At 40.8% G+C, this 27,698-nt stretch overlaps 2 protein-coding genes across 2 annotated transcripts in view; both read left to right on the plus strand.

Annotated features, from left to right (window-relative positions):
- dlg5a (discs, large homolog 5a (Drosophila)) overlaps positions 1-9,212 on the plus strand; it is a 35,671-nt gene extending 26,459 nt beyond the window's left edge. Inside the window, 13 exon segments of the mRNA XM_027015173.2 lie at positions 489-651; positions 1,245-1,378; positions 1,457-1,621; positions 1,822-1,963; positions 1,965-2,006; positions 3,002-3,150; positions 3,730-3,900; positions 4,086-4,282; positions 4,559-4,702; positions 4,883-5,010; positions 6,532-6,641; positions 7,846-7,955; positions 8,083-9,212. Coding sequence (XP_026870974.2) covers positions 489-651; positions 1,245-1,378; positions 1,457-1,621; positions 1,822-1,963; positions 1,965-2,006; positions 3,002-3,150; positions 3,730-3,900; positions 4,086-4,282; positions 4,559-4,702; positions 4,883-5,010; positions 6,532-6,641; positions 7,846-7,955; positions 8,083-8,186 — 1,759 coding nt within the window. The 3' untranslated portion in view covers positions 8,187-9,212.
- Positions 9,213-13,317: 4,105 nt separating this feature from the next.
- Positions 13,318-27,698, plus strand: part of kcnma1a (potassium large conductance calcium-activated channel, subfamily M, alpha member 1a) — a 132,206-nt gene continuing 117,825 nt past the window's right edge. The window contains 2 exon segments of the mRNA XM_027013091.2: positions 13,318-14,085; positions 14,087-14,209. Coding sequence (XP_026868892.1) covers positions 13,924-14,085; positions 14,087-14,209 — 285 coding nt within the window. The 5' untranslated portion in view covers positions 13,318-13,923.

Here is a 27,698-nt window from a genome sequence, read left to right on the forward strand (position 1 = left end):
TTTGTGTGGATCTCCTCTCAGTGCAGGTCTTTTTGAAGTGAGTTAATAGAACTCCTCACCTTTCTGGATCTTTTATTTCCTTCATGCAAACACCCTGTGCTTCATGGTCCTGCCGCTGTACAATCCTCTAGTGAGGTTGCCTTTGGACCTGTCACACCCCAGGTGTGCTTAGCGCTCCCTTCCCGCTCTGCCAGGTGCATGGCCATGCTCTCTGGCCCACAGCTTCGTTGTTCTGTGCGGATGTTGCAGGCCATGTTCTCAGCGTTGAGTCTTTTATCCGGAAGTACTCCTACACCGTCCACTGTTTCTGCTGTTCTTAAACACTCGATTCACATCTTCACCTGCTTGGTGAGTTTAGTTCAGTGAATCGGGCCGGTGGAGCATCGGGAAAGTACGGTGGTATTTCATGGACGGCACTGCGACTCGCTGCTCTTGGGTGCGTGTTGAGCTCTGAAGGAGACACTGACCTGCTGTCTGCACTCTGGCAGGCCGTACCTGGAGGAGCCACGCAACGTCATCGTGCAGAAGGGGGCGGAACCTCTGGGCATCTCCATCGTCAGTGGTGAGAATGGAGGCATCTTTGTGTCCAAGGTGACCGGAGGTAGCATCGCTCATCAAGCAGGTCTGGAGTATGGGGACCAGCTACTGGAGGTCAGTACCACAGCTGTGGCTGTCTCCTTAGGCTTTTTTTCCCCATTGTCATTTGGCACCATTTGAAGAACTAAAAATAGTTTGGAACCCAGACTCAGGTCCCAAGAGAATTCCTGATTCTTTTCCCACCAGGCCTCAAGCACAATGCTATGTTCTTCTGTATGTATTGTAATAAAAAGGTACAATGATTTCACTAATATATGTTACATAGGTTATAAACACTTCAGGCAACTGTGATTTTGAGATTTGTGTAGGGCAGTGTCAGACAGCCTATAGTAATAGTGGCTACTAGCTTAGCTAGCCAGTATTCACTTATAGCCAATTGGGCTAGCACCAATGAATGGGCTACTGTTTGCTAGTTGATATTATCTAGAGTTCTCTTGGTAGTTACATTTGTCTTGTTTGCTGATTAAATCCATTTAAAAATGGCAGCCCCCAGTTTATTGGCCAATCAGAAATATAAACAAACTCATTCTGAACTCATCATTTCTGTCAGCTTTTTAATGGCAGTGTTATCCATGTAGGAAGGTACGTGGATGGCACGTGTTGTTGAGTCACTGTTGTGTCACCTTGTTGTTCGTGCTCATCCTCAGTATAACGGCATAAACCTGCGCAATGCCACAGAGCAGCAGGCACGCCTGGTCATAGGCCAGCAGTGTGACACCATCACCATCATGGCCCAGTACAACCCCCACATGTACCAGCATGGCAACCACTCTCGCTCCAGGTATGTGCCCCCCCCATTTCACCCGGCCACGCCTCACTGGCCATGGGTTTTAATGCCTCTGCTCCACCATCGCTTTAGCTCTCGTGTGGAGCCAGTGAGCAGCCAGCCCACTCTGCAAGGCAGCGGAACGATCACCCCGGATAACCACTCCACCATCGACACCCTCAGCGAGCAGGACGAAGGAACCCTCACACCTTCCTCTAAGCAGACGACACCTACCACCAGCCCGCACAGCTTCAGCAGGTGCACCGTTTGTCTTGTGTATCAATCTTGCATACGCACAGACAAACTCACTCATTCCATAATGACTACAAATTACTGTTGCGTACTTTATAAGCCATGCAGTGTACAGTTAATCATAAACTTAATCAGGGTGATTTAGTGCATCTAATGTCTGCATGATCAGCTGGTGTTAGAACCGCCACACTTTGTTTCTGTCACAGAATGTCGTCAGAGAGCTCTAAGAAGCTTGCGGAGGTTCGGGTGGTATCTGTGAGGAAGTCTCAGATGGAGCTGGGTGTCCAGGTGTGTGGGGGGAACCTGTGTGGGATCTTTGTGGAGAGGCTGGAGGAGGACAGTCCTGCCAGGGGGGGGCGATGGCCTGATGCCTGGAGACATGATCCTGGAGGTGAGAGGAGCACCCGTCCCCTCGTACCGCAACCACAATAGTAGCATAAGAATCCATGTTTACTACATTAAGGTATATCTGTGTCCACTGAAGTGGCAGGTAAAGGTCTCTACAAAAATGAAACGTGTCCAAACCAAATATCACTCAGACTGTGTAAACAGAAACGTGGTGCTGTGCTGTTTGAACTCTGTGTGAATGAATGTAATCGTGCTAATAAAAGATTAGTCTGGTTGATCTACCCAATGTAACACACACTCTGATGAGATAGATACTTGAGTCATTTTCAGCTGGAGTTTCAGGGTTTTATGCATCAGTGGCCTGTGAAGACCTGTTTTGGCAGCTGTGTTTGAAGCAAGATTTATTTAAAGAGAATGTTATGTTTAGCAAGCTAATTCAGCAGGTTTAAAATTTCCTTCAGTTCCCTTTAGATTTAGCACGCATGCAGTTTTCTTCTGTGTGTGTCCACTTGTGTATGTGTGTGAACTGCATCGAGTGTTCTCAACTTGCTCTGTGCAGTGGTTCCTTTGTTCTCTGATTAACAGTGAGTGAATGAATGAGCTGTTCTGGCCGGTCCCAGAGAACGCTTTGTTCTGCACTACCAGGGCACTTCTCTGTCTCTCTATTGTTCTCCACTGATCACCGTTTTTCCTTCTTGCTCTCTCATTTATCCCAAGTATTCTGTCTGAGGAGAGGGAAATTGGTCATATCCTGTCTCTGGCATGACTGATCCCAGCTGGCTATCCAGATGAGCTCTGCCTCATCCTGACAAAAAACAGAAGTGTCATCTTGTCTCCCAACATATTCAGTTTTCCTCAGATGGAAATCAATAACTGGGCACATAATGTACAAGAGAGCAAAGTGCAACCGTTTCCACTCTGTGGGTGTCGTAGTGTCAGAATATGTTTCTAGACTGGGACAAAGAGAGGGGTCATTCTGTTGCTCATCTACTGCACCATTTCATTTCTCTGTCTGTGTTGTACCTCGCTCTGCCCCAGTATAACTCGGTGTCTATGAAGAATAAGACTGCAGAAGAGGCTTACTTGGAAATGCTCAAGCCAGCAGAAATGGTCATATTCAAAGTCCAACATCGTGCGGATGAGTTCATCCATCTGAAAGACACTGAGGGAGATGGATTCTATATCAGGTAGCATGGAGCATCATCATGCAAAGCATGCTTCCTTTACCCTGCACAACACTGTGACAGCCCCTGGTGAATTCATAGACAAATGCTAGCGTCTCTGTTCATATAGACTGGTCTAAATTTGGTTACAGTCCGTAGAAGGTGCATTTATGGAACGCTTTTAATCTCTTCAGCTACGTATAGGACTGGGGATAAGATTGCGTCTGACAGTAAAAGCTAGCTTTACATGTGTCAGCTATTCGCCGATTCTAATAGTGGCTGTAGTAATAAGGTGGTCTGAGACAGAAAGCATTGTATGGGTATGGTTGCAATGAGAAGTATGTGAATCATGCGCTGTTCAAAAATAGCCGGGTTCGCCTTTGCAAACGTCGCTTGGCGTCGTGCAGCTGTTGTAGGAGCTTTTTCCACCTGCACAATAATGATGTCATCTGCAGTAAATAATTTGCACCCATCCATGCATCCGGAGTGAGCTGTGCTAAGGGGTCATAGCAACCACTACCAATAACCATAGGACTTTCACTTGGAGCACACTTATTCTGTCTGAGTTTCTGTCATGGTGCTGACCTCTCTTGTGTCTGACAGAGCGCTGTATGACCGTGTGGCAGAGAGCGAGCAGGACCTCCCCTTTAAGAAGGACGATATCCTGTACGTGGACAACACACTACCAAAGGGCAATTTTGGTATCTGGATGGCCTGGCAACTAGATGAAAATGCACAAAAGATGCAAAGTGGCCAAATCCCTAGTAAATACATGTGAGTGAAGCCACAGTACAGATATACAAAACACTTTAATGAAATTTGTTGCACAGAGGACTGATATCAGGACATGTTGGAAGTAATTGGTAATGCTGCACTTGGTGTCTGGGGACTTTTGACTGAGCTGCACTCACGGGGGCGGGTGGCGGTGTGCATGTGCGTGTGTATGTGTGCATGTGTAGGATGGATCAGGAGTTCTACCGCAGGCACAGTATGGGCGAGCTGAAGGACGAGGTGGGTTCCAGTAAAACACTCTCCGCCGCCGCCCGCAGGTCCTTCTTCCGTAGGAAACAGAAGCACAAACGCAGCAGCTCCAAAGATGGCAAAGACTTGCTGGCCCTGGATGCCATCAGCACCGACTCCATTCCATTTTTAGAAGGTGAGAGGATCTCCACTATTCTGAGCAATTTGTTGTGTTCACAACATTAGTATGCTGTAGTTTTGTAGGCACTGTTATAAGGAAAATAAAATCGGTTTCCTTTAGTAAAAAAAGTTTTTAACAACTTTAATTAAATATTATAAATATTGTTGATTATGGGTTTGCATACTTACTGTGTGCCTGCTCCAGCAGTACATTCTATCCAGGTTGTACAGTTCTTTTGGCTGTAAGTGTGTGTGTTTTGTGTGTGTATGGTACTCTGTGGTGTATGACCAGACTGTGTGAGCCTGGCCTATCAGAGGGTGCAGAAGGTAGACTGCACATCTCCCAGACCTGTGCTGATCCTGGGTCCACTTGTGGACCCCGTTAAAGACATGCTGGTCAGAGAGTCTCCAGGGAAATTTAGTAGATGCGTACTGGGTAAGTGCCTGCACCATGCCCCCAGTAGCACACGCAGTGCCTTCTTCTAGCCTTTTTAATTAGCTTGAGTTTTGTCTCAACCTACATGTTTGTAATGGTGATGCTCAGTATTCCTGCTGGATAACACTTTAAGAGCAACGAAATGATTGAAAGCCAACCTTGCCTTATGTGATGATGCAGAGGTGATGAAGGCCTCTCAGCAAGCCATCGAACGAGGAGTGAAGGACTGCCTCTTCATTGATTATAAACGGAGGAGTGGTCACTTTGATGTGACAACCGTGGCCTCTATCAAGGAGATAACAGAGAAGGTCTGTCCATTTCCTTTTTCTTTAAGTTCACTCTGCTTGTGAAATAGTTGTGTGGGTCCAGAACCTCTATTTAATTTGACCAGATTTTGTATAAACATCAGTCATATATTTATTAATAATAATTATATATTTTTTGCATTAAAAAAAATGCTGGTCTTGTTAGGATAAGATACATTTGATGTCTTTATTTTCCAACCTCGGGGTCCTACCTACTACATAACACATCTTTTTCAAATGTACTGTTGAGGTATTCGCAGTTAGACAGTTTTAATTAGACTTTAAAATCAGTAACCTGGGGCAACACAAAATAGACTTTAATATTATGTAAAATGTGTTGCTCATATGCTTATTATAATGCACATCGTCTTATAATTGCCAGTCGTGGAAGAAAAACACACTTAAAAGCCTAATTGTCAAAGTTAGATGAGCCACTTGTGGCAACAATCACTGTTGAATTTGAAAATTGATATTGTTGGTTCTCAGTTGAAATCCTGGGGAACCAGTTAGGTTCATAATTACCTCATTAGGTTTAGAGAAAACATGCAAACATAGTGTTCACAGGGCGTGCTGGTTGCGTGGAAGCATGCAGAGAAAATCACTTGTCTCAATGATGTGTGCAACTGTTTTTCCAAGTAAAAGCTCAGTGTGGATGGCTATAAAGACAGAGAGAGAGCCCAGCTGAAAGGCAAGGTGGATGGAAACATTGAAGTTTTGAAATATGGTGGGGTTTTAGAGAGAGGTTTTTAAGTTTGACTTCATACTTCTGTCTTGTTTTTAGTGTTATCCCACTATATTGATATTTTTTGAGGCTGGGAGGACATTAACATAATACATCAAACAACAAAATCCGCAATTCTTCAATACAGTAGTCTGCATGTTTGCAGATGTTACAGAAGGCATAATTACTTTTAAAACCTTTGTTAACATTGTTATATTTTCATTTACCTGTTTACTGTATTTTTACCCTCTGAATCAGGCTGTTCATTTTGGGTGCATAGATTCATATTTTGCTGATTCAGATTTCAATGGGGTAATTGAAAGACAAATTTAATTTGCATCATGAATTAAAAAAAAAAAGAATTAAAGTTAAAATTGATTTGATAAGTTGAGTCACATGGTTTGTTTTAGTATCCGTTAAAGCCACAACCATGGATTGTTAACTGTTTTTGGTAACATGTAAATGATGGCTTCTGTTGAAACCTGAATTTAAAATGGAAGGATATGATTCCATTAATTATGCACAATGCAAACATAAGCAAACCATTTTGAGCTTTTAGATATGAAATTTTCAGTTGCTGCTGATTCTTGCATTCACAAGTCTCTATGAATTTTTGCAGCTTGACATGCTTCAAACTGCTGCGGCAGTGTTAGAACATGTAGTCCAGGCCATAGTGAAGTCTCCTTGGTGGTGGCTTTAAGTGGGTGGGTTTTATTCTAACATCCCCTGTTCCTCTGTTTGCGGCCATTTGTCGTTCATGACTTGAAGTTGCTCTGTGCTGTGTCGTGTTCTCTCTCTCATAGGACTGTCACTGTTTGCTTGACATTGCACCTCACGCCATCGAACGGCTTCACAGCGTACACATTTACCCAATCGTCATTTTCATTCGCTACAAAAATGCAAAGCAGATAAAGTAAGTGGCCACACCCTTACATGCTCCTTTTAACTAGACCTTTCACTTTAGAGGATGTGCAAAAGCACATGGCTACTAATCTTCCTGAGACTAGGACCTGCAGTTCCGTCTTGTCCTTGTCCTAGGTATTCATAAGGCCCCAGTAAGTCACACAACCTCCATAAACGCTGCTAAAAGCCCTGTCGGGGCATTTTGGCCCTGTTGGGATGTGTACTGTCTCCCACTGGGGCTGGGAGGAGCCTGTGAAATGGAGAGGCTCAGTGATGCCGACTGGACTACAGCAGAGCGTGTCCCCAGGCCCCTGCAAGCTGCTGGTGTTAAGCGCATGGCTACATCAGTCCGCCTTGGGCTCTCTGTAAAACTGCTACGCATCCTCCCAAAGACGAGCCCGCTGAGGCGCGGCTGCTGCTCTCTGGGCTTTGCACTGCCGAAAGCTTTGTCTATATCCACCACACAGTGTATCCTGTTTTGCTGCATGAACAAGCTGACTCTGTACTGTGTAAAGTTGTGAAATGCACAATAACGTATAGGGTATTGCAGAGTATTTGAGGGGGTCAGGACTTCAGAGATTGCTGAATCCAAATTACACCCCTGATAGAGATGCACAAGTGTACGCTTAAATTTCATTATAGCCATACATAGGGTGACATACATAACTAATGGTGGGCAATTATCCCAGTAGAGCTCCACAAATTGCAGAATTCCCATGAGCTGTAGAACCCAAGCCTCCTCTCTCCCCACTGTATTGGACTTGGGAACAAAGCCCGTCATGCATGACCTGCTAAAGAGCACTAACTATAACATTGAAGGAGATCACCCCATACCCACTCTAGGAAAGTGCAGTGCAGATAGCCAAGCTGCACACCAGATATTTGACTTCTTTTTCTGTCCCTATGAGCCACCCACCTGACACCCAGAGTTTAGTAACTGAACTATCAAACAGCTGGAATTTCGATCCATTTTATGAGTCTTTTTTTATGTAGTCATTTGTGTGTGCAACTCCAAGCCCCTGCCCCTTCTCTCCCGCTCTCTCTCTCTCCCTCCCTCCAAAGGATTATGTCTGTTCCATTGTGACAGCTTAAGCTTTTGTTTTGATGTAATTGTTTCTGAGTGCTAACAGCATTAATGCCTATGTTAATATCTCTGTGACTGGAAGATTATGGATGTGTCAGTCGAGGGTTTTCTCTCTCTGTGCCCTGTGTAGAGAACTCAAAGATCCAGTGTATCTGCGGGATAAGGTATCTCAAAAACATTCCAAGGAGCAGTTTGAGGTCTCCCAGAAGATAGAACAGGAGTATAGCAAATTCTTTACAGGTTTGGATATACACCCCCCCGACTGAAGACATCAATCATTCTGTTTGTGATGAGTCTGCCGTTCGATGTAAATAGCCGTATGCTTTTTTTTTTTTTTTTTTTTTGGCCCTGATTGTTTCTCTGGCAGGTATCGTCCAAGGAGGCACGTTACCCTACATTTGCACTCAGATTGTGACTATAGTGGATCAGGAGCAGAGTAAAGTCCTGTGGACTCCTCAGGGCTCTCCATAGGTGTTGAACGCAGCCCTCTATACCTACCACCTCTCACAACTGAGCTTACAAACACTATGCTTTACACTCACACTACACACAAAGGTACACTACAGTGAGCATCACCATTAGTTATCCTGTCATTATTCATTTTATTTGAATTGTAACATTTTGTTTAATTGTAAAAGAGCCTCTTATTTGTGTGTGCGCGTGTGTGTGTGCGCGCGTGTGTGTGTGTGTGTCTGCGAAGATGCAGGATTATAGCACTGAAGTTTTTGTTGTTTTTCTTTGGTCTTCCTGACGGACATATAATGATTAGTAATGCTGCATCTAAGACACTTGTTTACAGAAGAATCAGTCGCTGAATTCTTTTAATGTCTGCTTGAATGTGTACTCTTCCTTTATTTTATATTGAAGTTATACCCCGTGTCCCCTCTCCTTACTCCCAGCCCAAAATCAGCCCTGTATCCTACCCCAGGTTTGACCAAAATGCCACATGTATATCTATACATTAGTTAAGAGTACTGAAAACATGTTGTGGATAAAGACTTGTGGAAAGCTTGTCTGTGTAAATGTAATGACCGTTGGTTGGAGTCATAGTGCTTATATTTTGCTTTGCGTTGAGCAGCAGCCAAGCAGTTTTTACGGGCCAAATGGAAGTGCCTTCGGAGATCTCCTGAGCGTATGACAATGGCATGTTTTTGAGGTGAATGGCTGGTGTTTGAAACTCCTCAGATTGCACTCCAGGGCTAGACAGACCACTGTGTTAAGATTCTCATAGAGGAGAATATATTTAAAAGTGAACATTGAAATTTTAAATGTAACACTTGTACTCATGCATACAGTACTGAAGTACAGGCACTCACTTAACCTGTATGTGTGTATTCTCATATATATAATATAGGTAGAAAAAACTGCAGTGTAGTAGACCAGAGAAACAGAACATGTGAGACAGGTTCATCAGTAGGTGCTTCTGATGTTATGAACAGCTGTTGAAGAACCTCTGAAATGTCCTATTTCTCTGGAAAGCTTGTGTACTACATTGGATGGAGATAAATATATATATATATATATATATATATATATATATATATATATATATATATATATATAATAAAAATATGAAGATGTTTATGTATGTATTTTGACTAGGCTATCAGCCTAGGGGGGTGTAGTGGGTGTCCAGTCAGGTCTTAGCGGATAAAAGCATGTTCTTTTTGTATTTTTCTTGTTTTTGCTTTGTCAGTCACTTTTATATGTACTCACTGAGAAGCAACATGGAAGGAAGAGATGCATGGTGAATATAATTGGGTTTCTTGGGCTAAATCTGTTTAAACGTTTTACACATTTTTCATCAATATTTTTTTTCAAACAAGTAGACCCACCAGTTAATGATGTGCCAAAATTCAATTTGTCCAATTCTTTTATTTTTGTTTTGCACTTCCAATGTTATGGACCCTAAACAATAGCTGTTCTTAGGTTATCAGTAGAGGTTAAAATAGGTACTTTGCTTTATTACTTTTAGTTTAATTTTCATTTATTTGTATCACTTGTTCCATACATTTCATTAATTACCTCTTTTTAAATTAGAAACAACATTGCATTTTTACATTTCTCATTTAAAAAGGGATTTTTATTGCAGTTTTCTCAAAGGAAAATCAGTCCAGATGTGGAATTTGGGTTGAAATTAGGCATTTGGTTCCAGTGACTTGTGCCTAACCTTTTCTGAATAGGTAGGATAAGGTTTTAAATGACAAGGATTCAATGCAACATGGCTGTTTGTAGGAAGAATTTCTAGAAGACAGGTACTGTTATGATTGGGATTTTCAATATTATAAAAGTATGTAATTTGTATGAAATGTTAAAGACATTAACATCAGAATAAAAATCATTTTCCATATGACACTATGTTATTAAATGAGTCCAGGTGGTGATTGAAAGGTATATTCATTCTGCTGCAGGCTGAAATCTCTCATTTAGCCAGTGAGCTGCACTATATACCCTTTGGAAAGAGACCAAGCACATGCAGTAGACTGACAGGTCCCCTAATTGAGCATGACGTTGTCTCATTGGTAACTCCTGCTTTGAGCTGATGAAACGTCTCCAACTATAAGGAAGATTGGGAAGATTAGGCGATAATTGCTGGAGTTGAGATCTCTTTGCGGCCTCGCCACTGCAGTTATTAAGAAAATCTGCCACAGAGGGGAGAAGGGTGGTTCTTAAGGACTCTTGTTTTGTTTTACCTTTCTACTACATGTTCTCAAAAGATTTTGTCTGGGATACTTCTTAGTCTCCGACTGAGCCACCTTAGATTTACATAGTGATTTACTAGAATTTTAGCATTTGACAATGTTAGTTTCTTTCTTTCTTTTTTTTCTTTTTTTTTTTTTTTTTCTCACATCATTAGTAATGGTGAAAGGAATACTGAAAAACTATGCACAAGTTGATGTACTATTGCTTCATAGACAATACACTCATGAGAAACCATACACTTACGTTGACAGAAAAGTACTCAGAGAAACTGCCAGTACGTTAAATAAACTCAATGTCCAAGCAAACACTACTTTTGCATGACATTTCTGATAAATGAGTGGTTGTATGTATTTTGTTCATAGTTAACAGAACTGAAATCAACAAAAGCAAATTTTAACTACTTTTAACTAATTACACAGACTAAATCTCAGCTTGCATGTCTAAAACTGATGAATCTAGGCTCCAGATCTTTTCTTTGGTTTTGATCTGGTCCTGTTATATTAAATCATCTGGCCATATGAGCTATAATGTGTACTAAGTAGAATTCCTCCTAATTTCCATTCCAGACATTTCAGCTTCTTGTTCACCAGAAAACCTCCACAATTCAGCAGAAGTTTTAAATTTGATGCAAGTATTTGTGGATGCTTGAATATGAATAAATAAAACTGCTTACCTTGATACTCTACAATAAGAACTTAATTGCATGAAATGGGGTTTTCCTCTGTATTTATTTTTCTGATTGTCTTTTCCCGTATCCAAGCTGTTGTCAGTGTAAAAGCAACTATGAAAATGGACTCATGATTCTATTATGTACTGTATATTGTATGTATTGCGGTAAAACTGTTACTGAAACTTGTCTTTAACAATAAGAACCAGCTCTAAGATCTGTCAATTCTTTTAAGACTTGCCTAATGTAGCCCTATTTTCAATTTCATGTTTTCAGTTCTTCGTAGAGAAAAACGTTGCTGTTCATAAGAAGCATTAAAGTATGTACATTTTTTTGGCGCTATAGATTACTTAAGCTTTTAAACTATTTTTATGCTGCTTAATAACAGGAGAATAAATGTGAAGTCCTGTCCCAAAGGTGCATGCGTTCTAATGTACAGTTGTAGCGTGTCACTGATTTGTGTGTATGGAGAACTGAATCTGTCTTTGGTAATTGCTGGTCCCTATCATGGAAATGAAAGCATCTCCTCCTCTGTCCTCGATTTGCCTTGTTTGCATGTTTTTGGCTTACAGCTTCTCTTAAACTGCAAAGTTTCATGGAAGCTTTCTGTATGCCCTCCAGCTTCACGCAACATGTCTTATTGCCCTGCCACAGATATGTTTCAAGACAGCTGCTGACCGCTCTGCTGAACTTGAGAAGATTTAATCTGTCTGATAGTGATCTTTCTGGGTTAGTGTGTTAAATGGCCTTTTTCAGCTTTAGCTGAAATGGCAGGCAAGTAGCCTGCTTTTACTTTCTCCCACACCAAAATAGCTCAAGATTCACTATGTATTCCAACTTCCACACCTTGGAATGTGAATGGATTACCACCTCAGTGGTTGTATAGTGGCTGCATCTGTCCACAATGCCATGCTCTTCTATGTGAACGGGTTCTTCAGCCCTGTTACATGACAGCTGGGCAAGGTTTCCAGGAAGATGATCAATCCTGGATCCTATTGCCCTCCATAAATAACATGGTGGAAGCCTGTTTGACTATACATGCCATTTCTACCAACTGGTGAGCTACAGGAAGGGTACTCTTCTTAGAAAATAAAACTAGAAATACCATTACTAATTAAATATTCTAAAATGCTAAATACAATTAAATATAGTTGCTTCAACCTAATTTATTTGGGCACATTATGAATTATCAGTTAACCATACTGCAACTGCATCTTACAAACGATGGCTTCCTGTAATTAATAATACATAATACACGTTATTAATTTATTTGTTGAAGGGCAACAGGGCTCTGGGGCCCTGCATGTTATACTCTAACTATGTATTCCCTTATTTGCCCACTAGGAGGTGTAACAGCTTGTGTCCACCCACTACTGGTCAACCAGTGTTTATCTGCCCTCTCCTGACAGAGAGAGCTACATTAAGTGAAGGCCATGATTTGCAACAACGCCATGTTTCAACAGAATTGGGGTTTCGTCTGATTTTAGGTGCATTTACACAGTTGACTGTGTATGGATAGACCCTGTTTTACTTCCGTTTGAATTTAAATTAATCGTTATAATGAAATTTGACCAAGATGCCCAGATCTAATTCAAAATTATAGTTGTATCTCGTCTCATTTACCTATCTACCCACAGAAGATTTTGTTTTCGCTATTTCCCAGATAAGACACACTAAGTCTAAGCCATAAATCATTTTCACATCTTATTCATGCTAAGCTTTGTTTATATTTTGGGAATTGCTTAAATGATCTCCAATATCTTTTATTTCTTAAAACGTAGTTCATATACTAATAATACTCAACGTCATTATATGTGTGAGAGAAAAAGTGAGTGAATCTGCTCAACAAGTTTCAAACGCTAAACAAATCAAATTTAATATAAGGAAATGATAACATCGCAAAATACACAGAAATGGTCTAAAATTAAAAAAAAATTATATAATTTTAACATTTTTTAAACATGTAAAGGAGTGACAGTTTTCGTTGCTATTTTGGCCATTTTATCTCTGGAGTTGCGATATGTACATGTATCCTGCTTTGTCATGCAAATATATATATATGACAAAATAATAAAGTCCAAGTCAAAACGGAGCGAAAAGAACGGTTAAACTGCCCTAGAGCGGTGTGTTCTTTATTATTATGGCTTGGCTCCGCCTTCCTACCTGTAAATCTCCAAGCAATCTCTGAGCTAGATCTGACGGGTTGGATCAGCTGGCGTTGTGAAACACAGAGGCAAGTGGATGGGGACAGAGACGTTCGTCGTGTCAGCTGTTATTGAGCACGAAATATTAATGAAAACGCCGTTACTTGAGCAGGTTTCTCATTCGAACTGCGAACGACTAGAAGATTTTGCCATTCAACTCAAACCCTTTCAGGACATTGATTAAGTTGGCGTTTCTGAGAAAAATACCAATTTGCTGCCACTAAGCGTGTCCCTGGATGAAGACCGTGATCTTGGACGCACTCAAGCTGATTGAAGAGCACGGTTCATTTTGATCTTGTAAAACCTTAAAGCTAACAACAGTAACGAAAAGTGGTGGTCACGGCCACAACATGCATATTTGTTTTAGATTGCACTGATTTTGGAAATTTTGGAAAAGCACTCAAAATGAAAATGTAAGTCGTCATTATTGCGGATTTAAATGTCTCGTGCAAAGCGACGCAGACCTGCGGTTTCTCTCCACTGTGCGTGTACAGCAACAATTTTTGGCTGAACAAAAATATTTCATATTGAAGAAATTGGATCGAAAATACTGTTGAGCGGCGAGGGATATTTGAAGCAATATGGCTGATTGGCTGGGTTGGGGGCGCTGGCAGGAGCTCTCCAAAGCTTCTAGATGCTAGCTCTGGCAGATGGCAACGTTTCCTATGGCAGCAGCAGCTCTATAATGAGTAATAATATTAATTATAATAAAAATCCGGACTCTTCTGTCTCTATGTCAAAGATGGTGATGATCCCGTTTTCACCAGACGTACCTTGTGACAAAAATGGCGAGCGCAATGTGGTGGGCATTCCTTGCCTCATCCATGGTGACGTTCTTCGGGGGTCTCTTCATCATCCTCCTGTGGAGGACCCTCAAGTACCTGTGGACTGTCTGCTGCCACTGTAACATCAAAAATAAGGTAACTGACCTTTCACGTTTAGTTCACTCATGGGCTACCATGACAGTGAAGCCTGGGTATAATTGTTTCCTTAAAACACTTTACTGATTACGCATCGCATAAGAACACGTTCATTCATATTTGCTGAAGCGGGCCAAGAAGAAATCTGATCCTTCGCGAAAAAGCTTCATGTCATATTTGTAAACTTGGTAGGCCTACATTTTCAGCACTAGATGAGATGATGCTGACAGAGCTTAAAATTTTAGGTCTGCTTTTTAGTCCAAAAGTTCTTAATACAAATTCATTGCAGTGTATTTTGTTTGAATATGATCTATTTGTCCGCATTTTTAAACAGAGATGTGTATAATGTGCGGGTAGTATCGTGAAAAAGCTGTTTTGGTTAATATCTACCAAAATGTTGCATATTATAGCCTACACTGGTGACTTGTAATGGGAGAGTGCTTTGTGTGTATTTCTGTATTCTGTGTATAAACTATTCATTTGTGATCATGATCGCCATCTGACACAGTTAAAGAGTAACAATACAGTATTTACACAACTATCAGGGAATGTTGGGCCAGCGGTTAAAACAAACAAACAAAAAAAAAACCCCATTGCCCGCTGCTTCTATGTTGACCTACATAAATAGCGTGTGCCACGTTTGTGTGAAAGAAACATTTAATGTGCTCACGCTCCTCCATCCTTCCTCGTGTGGTGGGTGTTTCTGGAATTCCCCTTTTATCTGAAGTATGACGCTAAAACCAACAAGCTCTTGTGAGGTCTTATTGCGTACGTGTACGTCACTCACAATCATCATGGTCCTGCATAATGACCTGACTTACACGTCATAACATTAATGGTTATAGACAAATTATTATAGGAATTCGTTTATAGGAATATACCTTCAATATAAGTAAAACGAGTCATGCCAGAATGAATCCAAATACTTCTACAGTATTTAATTCCTCAAAAGAAAATGTAATGCAATATTTTCTGAGTGTACTTTTGATCATGTTAGTTTTCACTCTGTACTTAAAATAGTCATTAAGTTGCATCTGTGATGATTTGAAATCTTTTTTTTTTTAATAGGAAAGTAATCTTCAACTATCTTTGTGAAATACTTACTTGAAAGCAGACTAAGTTTTGCTAGGCTTCGTGTCAGCGGAACTGTGGACAGCAAATAGCTAATAAAGAGTAATCTAATTATATGCTTCAATCCTGGATTCAGATATTCTGCTCTTAATTCTTAAGAGCAGTTAAATTCCAAATTCCTTTGTCTACCAAAGTTGGTATGCCTGGTCGGAAGCAGCCCCGGCGCCAGAATCACTTTGTTGAATCCCTTTCCTCCCTCGCTAACTTGATTTCAGTACTAGCGCTGAATTCAGATGCATCGACCAGTCTTGTATATTTGTGTGTATCCAGTTAAACGTTCACCAGTTCATACAAACACCAGCCTTATTTAGATTAACAAATGAATACTGTAATATTATACAAAGAACACCAAGACGGGTCTATGGCAAAGTCCACAACACTATAAAATGCCAACAGCTTCGCTGGTGAGCTTGTGAAGGAGGAGGACAGAGACCGCGCAGTTTTAGCGGCTGGGTCGTCTTTTTGCGACTCTTCGACTGCGGTACAGAATCAGGCGACTATCTAGATTTTTTCACTATACGGTATGAAATGCTGTATTTTCGAATATGCAGTTTGTAACTGTAACGGTACATATCAGCTAGCTAACAGCTAGGAAAAACGGAAGTGAACCCCTATAATATAATGAAGCAACGCAGAACGTGATCGAGTCAGGGCTTTGACTATTTTTGTTATTAGGTCATCGAATGTAAATACATTTAAGCGCAATCATAATATGTATCATAAGTAATAAAATAATTGCTAATCAAAAGGTTAATTAAATAAAAAGTTGAATTAAAAATACACTTTGTATGTATGTTAATTAAATGTATTTTCATCTTCTTTCGCGGTAGTGGTGGTTGGGTGGGGGGGAAGGGGGGGGCGGTTGTCTTAGCCCGCCCAAGCACGTCCTCAGCAGTGGTTGAAAGGCAGGCTAGGCAGCATAAGAGACAGCCTTAGGGTGGGTGGTTTTCTTTTATCCTAAAAATATGTTAATGAATATGTGAAAACATTTTATTGGTGCTATATTACATTTATTTGAAGAGTCTGTCTCTCACATTTACATAGGGCTGCTGAACTTGTTATTTATTTAAATGAATAGGGTTAATGACATCTGTGAAATCTCCAGTCTTCATTACCTTTTCATTACCTACATGAAAAAGCATTCCAACAGAGCAAGCATCCGAAAATGACACTGTGACTCTGCTTCTTTAGATGGAAGTTGTTAAAAAAACGAACAGGGCTATGTCTGTATTGTTTAGCAATCGAATACACTTGAATTAAAACTTTCCATCACTTTACGGGCCTCACTAAGGAGTCGGATCCACCCAACAACTGCAAATGGTGCCTTTATTCAACTCATAACTTAGCTGTGTGGTGGATCGGTAATTGTGTGTTTGATGGACATACCATTAAGAATACAAGCCATGTCTCACTGTATCCCATTTCCAGGAAGACATGAAAATGGCGGGAAGAGAATGGCAGAGTCTGGCATCTTTCCTGGAGGAAGGAGCTTTCTGGCAGGGTGACTTTGTGGCCAGGCTTTGACACTTGTGTAGGGGGAGCATGCTTGTTAGGAACATTAAGAGGGTGAAATATGATCTGTGGCACAGCTGACTGAAAGAGGCACGTCTTCTTGGTGTGGTACTTGTGGGGGGCGGGGCTTCTCAGATAGAAAGATAGAGAGAGATCCTGTGGCATGTGCTCATCATAACTCAGCAGTGTGTCATATGGCAGCAGCTTGCTGCAAGGAATGCTACTACATGCTCATGGCTTTCGTGAATTAACCAAGGTGCAGCATTAAACTGTGCGGCTAGGATATTTAGAGCAGCCCTGTTAATAGCGCAGGCCACCTGAGACATGCTGAATTGCAATTTCAGGGACTTGAGTAGAGTGTAAGGTCAGGATGTTTAATGAGCTTTTTTTTTCTTTTGCTTTTTTTTTTTTTTACCCATTCACATTGTTTATATTCTTCTCATTGTGGTTACACAACAAAGATGGCATAGTGACTTTCTCTTAGCTTGTCTTCCTGTGGCCATTCACTTACCCCTCAGCTAGAATGTGTAAATGCAAGTGCTTCAGGAGACACTTTGAATACACTTTGAATACACAAAATACATGAATGCATGTTATGGATCTTGAAAATAGATATGGAGCATTCTTATACACAATGTCATATATGATTATTTTGCTAATACATTTTGGATTGTCAAGTAACAATTTGCGTGCCTTTTGTCAACAAATATAATTGAAAATAACTTTATAAATACATTATCTGAGCAGCAGTTATTTGTAAGCTGTCAGAAAGACAGAAAAAAAACCAATAAAATTATATTGATTTTATTTGCCCAAGCTAATTACTGTTCGGCTCTGTTGCAATCTCAGTTTTCTCTCTTTGACAAATAAGCTATTTTGCCAAAATGATTCTCCTTTGAAATAGGATCTGCTCTCCAATTAGTGACCTTTTACTTATTTAGTCTTCTTTTTCCTGAGGATTTTATGGAGAACAGTTGCCTAATCCTTCAAAACCCCTAAGATCTGAGTTAGAGCCAACCAAGCACCTATGTTTTACTGCAGTATCTATAATAAGGGAGTACAGCCCTTCCTGTGTCCAAAGGCTGAGCTTTGTTTGCCTTTAATGCAGACAGGATTGCAGACATGTATACCCAGTGTGTTTGTTGTGTGTGTACCCTCTCTTGCTTGGCAACACGCCGGCTGTTTCTGAGTCGACAGGCGAACAGCACACACCCGACAATCAGCTGTCATTCCCTCTCTCTCCTCATCAGGGAGTCCAGCACAAAGCCTTTGGGGTCAGAACGACTATAGTGTGTTCTCAGCAGGAATGAACTCAAATATATACATTCTAACAAAGCAGGCTTTTGTGTGAAATCATAAAAATAAACTTTATTTGGAAAATCTGTACACCTGCTCATTTATGTACTTATCTAATCAGTTAATCATGTGACCAAAGAGCAGACTCAGCTGAAGAGCTTCACTTCATATCAAACATAATAAATGGAATAAATGTTATTTGGATGATTTTGACTGTGGCATGGTCATTGGTGCCACACTAGTTTGAGTATTTCAGCAACTGCTTATTTCCAGGGATTATCATGCACAACAGTTTACACAGACTGTTGCCACAGAAACAACCAACCATCTAGTGTGCAGCAGTTTTGGGAGCAAAAATGCATCATTGAGTAATTGGGGAGAATGTCCTGACTTCTTCAAGCTGACAGAAAAGTTATGGTAACTCAGATTACCTGTCTTTACAACCACGGTGACCAGAAATGCATCTCAGAATGTGCAATCTGTTAAAGCTTGAGGCGGATGGGATGGATAGTGGGATACCACATCGGGTTCCGCTCCTGTCAGCCAAGAACAGGTATCCACAAATATAGTGGACATTGGCTTGCCAAAGCAGGACAGTTGTATATTAAAAAAAAAACATTGCCTGGTCTGACAAATCTCTGCTGCGAAATGCCAATGGTAGGGTCAAAAATTGGCATAAACAACATGAATCTATGGACTTAACCTGCATTGTGTCAACAGTTCAGACTGTTCAGCCAGTGGTGTAATGGTGCAATGTTTTCTTAACACACACGGGGCCCCTTTAATACCTGTTGAGCAGTGTTTGAAGTCCACAGGCTATCTGAGAAATGTTGCTGACCATGGGCATCCCTTTATGGCCACAATTTATCTTATAATGGCTACTTCCAGAATGATAATGAAGTTAAACTGGTTCCATTATTATAACGATGAATTCACTGTACTTCAGTGGCCTCCAGAACCACCAGATCTGAATACACTACAGCACCACTGGAATGTGGTAGAAGGGAAGATTCGCAGAACGCATGTGCAGCTGACAAATCTGCAGCAGTTATGTAAAGAAATCATTTCAGCATGGACCAGAATAACAAAGGTATGTTTCCAACACCTTGTGGAGTCCATGTCACAAAGAACTGAGGCTGTTCTGAGAACAAATGGTGGTCTTATGTAGGATTAGTCTGGTGTCCCATATAAAGTAACCGGTGAGTGTAAAAAAAAACAAAAACAAAGGAAATTCTGTAAAGTATCTGTAATATATGCAATAAATGTTGCACATTTTTAACTATATCTACACATAGTGGATCTTTAAGGTTTTAATGTACATATTATAAATAGAATATGGTAGGAAATTATAGCATAGTTATTCTTCGTTTATGTATCATTTACTTGCATTGTGAAACCTGAAACATGCATTCAAATTCTGGTTCAGGATGATCTCCATCATCCCTAGTTTACAATTTTTACTTGTGTATGTGCTTTGTTTGTGTATGTGGAATATAGACTTGTGTTCATGGTCTGTAGGTTTGTGTATGTGGTCTGTATGCTTGTGAATGTGGTGTGTAGGCTTTGTATGTGGTCTACACACATGTATGTGGTCTGTAGGCTTGTTTAAGTATTCTGTATCTTGGTTGCTGGACTGATTTCCAGCTGCAGTCTCGGTAATGGAAGTTCTTGGGTTTCTGACATGCTTTGTTGATACTCATCTGCTAGGCCAAGGCAGGTAAAAGCATGACCCATTACCACTGCTAAATTTTTGAGCTGTAACTGATTTGCACACTGCTGCTGTTGTTCCTGTAGCATTTGATGACAGAGGCACTAAAGTATCAATTTTTCAGACTTGTTAATTTTTGTCATGATCCACCCTACATGCAAGTTTGGGCTTTGAGGGGGATTAAAAGTAATTTTTGTAAAGCTACACATCATACCATACCTACATCTGACACAATGTAGAAATAGTTCCCTGCTCATGTCATGCTGTTATGTTTTCTTTTTCTCATCACTACACTATTAATAGTATCTCAGCACTGAAGGAAATATGTAGTGTCAAGGTTCAGCAGGAAGGTATGGTTCACTCTGAGAAGCCCAGGGGATGCATGCAAGGCAGTAGGGACAGCCAGCCAGGGCTAAGCCTTCAAGTCCAGGGCCTACTGGCAGGAGCAAAACCATTAGCATTGTCCGACACAAGCTGCAATGCTGAGACTGTTTTGCAGCCAGTTCTGGAGCTCCATGCAGCTGGGGGACCTGGGACCTGGGGAGAGGGAGCTGCTTCAGCTGCTGTTGTCTTTGAAGTGGCTGAGTGGTACTTGTCCTTGGTGCTGGCTACTCTCACTAGTGTCTCCCTCAAACCAAACTAACCTTGTGTTATTGTTTCCCCATTACTTTATGTGGCTGCTCTGGAGGATAATACTTTGCCTTAGGTGTCTCTAAAGGACAGCAGGAGAGTTATTTACAGTAAGATTTATTTAATTAAATTTTTTTTTTAAAGCCATAAATGCTGGCTTTTACATACACAATTCCTTTTTAACGTTCAGGATTCTTTTTGCTGACTTTTTTATCTGCAAAAATATATATATACTGGGATATTTTTGTTGACTTGTGACCTTAGCCTCACTGTACTAATTCTGCTTTCCAAAGCCCATCTTTTCATGCCCCCTCTTGTGCCACTATACATCCAGTAAGAAAACAAAGAAGAAAACAGGCTCACATCTCCAGTGCCAATCTTCCAATTTTGGGACACTCTTCTGAAATATCTGCAGCCCTGATATTGCCCACTATTGTAAAGTAGCCTGACACTACAGGAGCGGGTCTAGCTCTACGGCTGGGAAAGTGTCGGCTCACTAGCTTGTCCAACCTGAAGCATACTGCATGCTGTTTTGCCCGCCTCATGGTAAGCGTAACCTCATAATTGCCGCTTTGAGTGGTGCGTGGTGCTGCATTGAGCTGGGCAGGGGAGGAGCGTTGTGTAGAGGACATTCCAGTGACGTGGGCTGCTCACTCATGTGCTTCCATCTCCCCCATGTGCTGAGATGCTAATAACAGGTTGTGGCACTGGTGGCAGGAAATGTTAATAACCTGTTTGGCACCAAGCATGCACTAAAGTACAAAGGTGTGATAAGATGGAATGGTTTCCATGGGTCTTTAAAGGTTAAGTGTTTGGCTGCCATCATTTTAAGAAGATGTGCAGTGTTTTAGCTGTTTGCTTCATTACTGGGTTTTACCCAGCATTACAGAATGACGCAATGTAATCTAGATTAAAGAATATATTTCCACCTTCTGTATTCTTACCTATTGGCTAAATAAACATCTCTATGTTAATTTTTCCCCAGAGCCTCAGGGGCTCTAGCAATGTTTATGTGCACAGAAAGAAGGTGCACTTTCTAAAAGTGAGATGAGCCTTTATAGAGTAAGCTGTCATGTTGCCTTTAAGTGATTGGACATGTAGACATCATGTACAGATGCTGTCCGGTGGGGCTCTGTTTCATTGTGAACTCCTCATTAAAAATGGATGATAATACACTACCTTGTTGTTGACTGATAGACATTGACATTCAGAGAAGACAAAGTATTAATCAGTCAATAGCCTCAGAACTATTGAGTTTCACAGCCAGCCCCTGAGGGCCTGAGGAAGGATGATCTGTTTATAGTTACACAGGAAAAAAGTATCCAAACTGAAAGGTATTAGAATAAATGTTGATATACATTGCACACTTGTCTGGATAACCAGAAACATTTTATTCATGATTGTGCCTTGTTTCCTCATTTCTATAAATTCTGAGGCTTCTTGAATCTGTTTATCACCTAAATCACTCAGCTCTCTGTTTAGAAATATTGCATTAATGAGCAGTTGCAACTGCTCCCTTTAATGAATATATGTCCCCTGGTTGATTAGTTTAGTTAGTATAAGATATACTTTCTTGGACTAAAGTGATACAGTACAGGCAGTATATTGAACATATTTAGTTGGATGAAAAAAATATTTTTGTGATCCAAAAAATTCTAAACTTCCATAACAACTGTTCATGAGCACAACCATTGTCATTTTAATACATATAATTTGATTTAATTTTGATACATTTAATTTGATTTAACTTATTGTAGTATATAATGCAGTTAACTCTATATAATATGTGAGTATTTATACCTGAAAAGGCCTTTCTTCTATCCCCTCAGAGAAATTGACATAACATTTCAGTATAAATATCTTAACACTTATCCACTTTCCTCAAATATTTTCAACATTCTTCTTGTAGGTTAAGCCTGTGATTCCTAATAATTCAAACACAAGATTTAGAAGGCCTATAGTATAAAGTCAGAGTAATTATATAAAACACACACACGTGTACATGTTATCTCCCATAGACGTACCGCCAGGCATACCATAGGCATTCAAATGCCTGATGTCAAAATGAAAATTCTCTGCGAGTCAGTTCTTATAGTTTGATTGTCTAGGTTCCTGCGTATGGTCTTTGAAGTGATAAAGGGAACTGTACTTCCTTCTGGTGTTCATACACTGTTGTTGTATTCCTGCATACTGATGCCCTGTATCTTCCCTGCAGCCTTGCCACTGCTGCTCAGCATCTCCTGCTCGCTGATGGGGCAGGGCCATTCTGCAACACAGGGCTTGTTAGCATTCAGCCGCTCCACCACATCTAGAGTGCAAAATGAATTTGCTTTGCTTGAGTGTTGCAAGTGTTAAGTCTCTCAGTTCAGATGGGATGCATAATACATGTGATTCTGCTGAAATTCACGGTTTCAGAACCATGGAGAGCTCCGTTGGCGCTGCTCTTTAGACCTGCAGTGCTTCCGAGCAGCACACAATGCAGAAAATGCACGTGATTTCACACTTAACTCCTTTCATGCTGTAAGAACACTACAAGCGTAGAATTTATTTGGGAAATAGTAAAATTATGTGAGCTTTTCAAATAGTTTTGAATGATGACTCTATTACTCTTTTAGATAACAAACCTCACTTGGGCATTAAGTGTTTTACTGTAAATGCAAAGCTTTGGGTCATTTTTATTACAAATATTGTAAGGCAATGCTTACCTGGACTACATTCCACAGTTCTTCTGCATTCTTGGGTTTTGCATCAAAAACAGCATTTTTGATGTCACTCCACAAATTCTCAATTGGATTGAGGTCTGGGGATTGGGCTGGCTACTTCATAACATCAATCTTGTTGGTCTGGAACCAGGATGTTGCCCGCTTGCTGGTGTGTTTGGGGTCGTTGTCTTGCTGAAACACCCCTTTCAAGGGCATTTCTTCTTCAGCATAAGGCAACATGACCTCTTCCAGTATTTTGATATATTCGAACTGGTCCATGGGGCTTGGTATGCGATAAATGGGTCTGACTCCAAAGTATGAGAACCATCCCTAAACCATTATGCTTGCCCCTCCATGTTTTACAGTCTTCAGTGTACTGTGGCTTGAATTCAGTGTTTATGGGTCGTCTCACAAACTGTCTGTGGCCTTTAGACCCAATAAGAACAATCTTGCTCTCATCTGTCCATAGAATGTTGCACCACTTCTCTTTAGGCCAGTCAGCATGTTCTTTGGCAAACTGTAACCTTTTCAAAATGTCTTTTTTTTCAGCAATGGTACTTTACGAGGGTTTCTCGTAAATAGTTTGGCTTCACATAGGCATCTTCTGATTGTTGCAGTACTCACGGGTAACTGAAGATCATCTTTGATTTCCCTGGAGCTGATCATTGGATGCTTCTTTGCCATTCTTGTTATTCTAGTATGTCTTTTCCTACCATGTGTTTTGGGTTTTGTTTGCCATTTTAAAGCATTTGAGATAATTTCAGCTGAGAAGCCAATTATTTTCTGCACTTCTTTATATGTTTTCCCCTCTGCAATCAACTTCTTGATCAAAGTTCTTTCTCCTTTGGAACAATGTCTGGAACGACCCATTTTACTCACTGAGAAAGAGCTAAAACCAGCAGGTACAACATTTGCTGCCCTCCTTCTTTAAATAAGGGCCATAATTGACACCTGTTTCTTCATGGAATGAATGACCTCAATAATTGAACTGCACACTGCTATTAATTTGAACTCGCCCCTTTCATTAAATGAGTCAATTACACCCAATTAGCAGTGAGCATGTCATGACTGTTGATTGTTGGTTGCCCAGTACTCGGCTACACCTAGTCATGAATTTTTTTCCCCTGCTGTATTATCTTTTCTATCAAAATCAGTAATTAAATACATCAGTGATGTTAGACTGCTGTTATTTTGCACATAACTGTAAGTGGTATGCAATAGGGAAGCATTATCATTGTGAGACTGTTAAGCAAATGTAGTAAGAAACAAATAATGATCCTGCTCATATTTAGTGTGGGGAAGATAATGACATCCTGCATCCACTCACGCCTAACATCAAAGTGCTCCTCCTCATTGCACTCACTGTTTCAATACCACAGTTTGCAGCATAACAAAGATGATCAAACAATTTCTTTCATAAGAGCAGTGATTTCTTCTGGCTGTTCTTAACTGTCCATGTGGACAGCACATGTCATGCGGATGAATGCTGAGTGCATATTAACGATCATTTTGTATTGCGGTTTTGTATGGGAGTTTTCCTTCGAAGCTGTGATTTGATATGCTAATGGTGACTTGTGAAGAGATTTGGGAAGCAGTTCACCATCACCATGGTTGGTGGAGCTGAGTTGGAGGGCTAAATCCACACAGCTGCCCTGCTAAGCATTGTCTCAAACGAGCGCAGCTGCTGCAGGATCAGTGCTGGCACCTACTCAGAACCCCAGCTTGTCCTTCTCTCTCTCTTTTCTCTGCTTCTCCCCATCTGCCTCCATTTCTAGCCCTGTTCCCCACCCCCAGCAGCAACACATCTTTTCCTGACTTCCAGCTGCATCAGTTCTCTCTCCGTCCCCTCTAGCACTGGTACCTGTTCCCTTTAAGGAACAGGTTTCCACCCTCCAGGAATAGAAAGCATTGACAGGTCTGTGAGCTGGCAACTCCTGCTCCAGCTTTTCGCCTCCATAAACAGGGTTGGGGTCAAAGTTGTCCCAGGTCGCCAAAGAAATTAGGTAGTGGCTCTCGAGTGTCAACACAGTCATGCACGTTTTGCGCCGTAACCCAAGCTAGGCATCGAGGAGCAGTTAAACTGACTCTGGGGACTGGCCATGGAAATTAAATGTGCTCTTTAATTACCTGCCGGATGTCAAATTTGACAGCGTTCCCTGCTCAATCCATTTAGCTGGCAGTGATTTTTCCACATAGGTCTGTTTAAGAATACATGTGGAGGAGTGTGTGTGTGTGTCTGTGTCTGTCTGTCTGTCTGTGTGTGCCCAACAGAGGCCACAGAGGAAATGCAACAGTTCTTATGTAATAGGGACCGGGGACAGTGGGAGATTTATAGCCGTCTCTGAGCTCTACCACTTTCATTCAGCAGACACTTGTAGCTAGGGTAGCTTGACATTTAGACAGTTTTATGTCTTATAGAAATGTACCTGACATGGGCATCATGAGTGTACCAAGATGGACAGGCTGAACACTAACTGACAGCTAGAGTGTTCGGGCAGACCTGAACACAGTTTCCTCACCCAACCCTATAGCTATAGAAACCCTCAAGGCCATAAGCATGCAGTTTGTCCTCTCAGAAGATGGCCATATGCAACATTCCTGTTCTCCTCTTTCCTTTTACCTTCTCCCGATGGGCTGCTCTTTTTGTGTGTCTCCAGCAGAGCAGAAAACGGCAGGCAGAGGCCCGGCAAGAGGTGATGGGTCATTTTACAGCAACAGAGCTTGTTGCCCTGGTCTCAACCTCTCAGAGGTCATGCCCTCTCCCTCTCCCTGTCATAGCAGTAGAGGAGGAAACCCACCAGCAATAAATGACACCGCTGGTGCTGGTTGACACTAGTTGGCTCTAATGCCACGCCAATGTAGATCTCATGGAGATTCTCCCCCATTTGCAGAGTTCTGTTTCAACCCTTTTATTACACAGCAAACAATCAGTGTTTTCAAGAGCCATGAGCTGTATGTGAAGGCACATATGTGTTACATGGAGTAAGTGGGGATGTATGCGTAGGTACATATGAGGTATGTTTACTAGGTGGGGGTGTCAGTTACCCTCAGCAGGAGGCAGGTTTTGAAAAGCCAAGTTGGGGATCCGTGATCAAATGGTACACTCAGAACATAGTTATACAATAGCTATAAACTCATATACTAAGGTCACTAAGTAATATTCTTTATTTTAACTAATTAGAATGTACATTATAGATGGTGAGCAAATATATATATTATATATTATTATATATATATCTTTTGCTTGTTTGTTAAAGAAAAGTCTGATTTCTGATTCAAATAATTTCTGTGTTGTTTCGAGCCCTGCCAGTCATAGCAGTTGATTCTAAGCATCATGCTTTGCTGCTATGGTTCTGACTTTGATGAGATGTTTGTGCTCTGAGGGAAATTGCATTTGTCTTTTTGTCTTTCCAATTACCTCAGCAACTGCAGATTTACACCACGCAGAAGCAAACAACAACAAAAGCATGCGCATCAAGCAGCCAAGTGCAGAGAAATTGAATGGCTGTGTGGTATATTAATGTGCCTTTGAATCAGTCATCCATTCTCCTACTATGTCCATCTGCATGTCTTTCAAGAGTGTCATTCCATTTAATGTTTTTCTTAGCAGAAAAATCAAATAACCTTTAGAGGTTCTTTGCTAAATACAAACACAATCTTACAATTGAAACCCTGCTCCAGGTATTTATGTTGTCAACTATAGATGCTCAAACAGCCTCATCCATAACATGCTAGTTGTAAAGACCCTGCATTGGAGTAGATGTTAGGAACATATTGCAATATTAGTGGAACTTAACCTACTCAATTATAAATGTTTTTATGTTTTAGCAAGTGCAATTTTAGCAGGTTTAATAGATTAACAGGAATTTTCGAAAACACATGCTGGGCCAGGCAAAGTCAGACGTTCACGGATATAAAATAGGAGTTTTATTGGTGTTCCAACACAGTGGTGGATGAACAAACCAGGGTCAAAACCAAAAGGACAAAGTCAGGGGTAATCCGAATCATGAAGAAAAAGCAGTCAGTGTCAAAAACCAGAAAAGCTATCCAAAACCAGGCAGGAAAACTCTAAAAAGGGGGGCAGAATCAAAATCAGAATCGAGAAACACAAAACCAGGTACAGTATCTAGGCAGGCTTATATACATAGTCCCAAGTGAAATCAGTTTTCTGGTGATTATGATCTGATGGAATGTCTGTGGTTGGATGAGTAGTTGGCTGGGTGACGAACAGCCTGCTGGGTAGTGTAGTGTACTAGGGGGGGTGGGGTGGTATGACAATACACATGCAATTACTTTGATTTACGGAAATTTGATCAAAATCCAATATGTTTATAAACATATTAATAAAACATAAGATACTGACTATAATGCACACATTTAACAAGTTCTTGACTTTAGTTTAATTCATCTGTTGTTAATAAATTGTAATTTTACACCCTACATCATTTACCATTTAAAGTAATAAAATCTCCCAAGCCAAGGATTCTGTTAGTTATAGCCCAAGATGCCT

Source organism: Electrophorus electricus, chromosome 11 (genome assembly GCF_013358815.1).
Source record: "Electrophorus electricus isolate fEleEle1 chromosome 11, fEleEle1.pri, whole genome shotgun sequence".
Lineage (NCBI taxonomy): Eukaryota > Metazoa > Chordata > Actinopteri > Gymnotiformes > Gymnotidae > Electrophorus > Electrophorus electricus.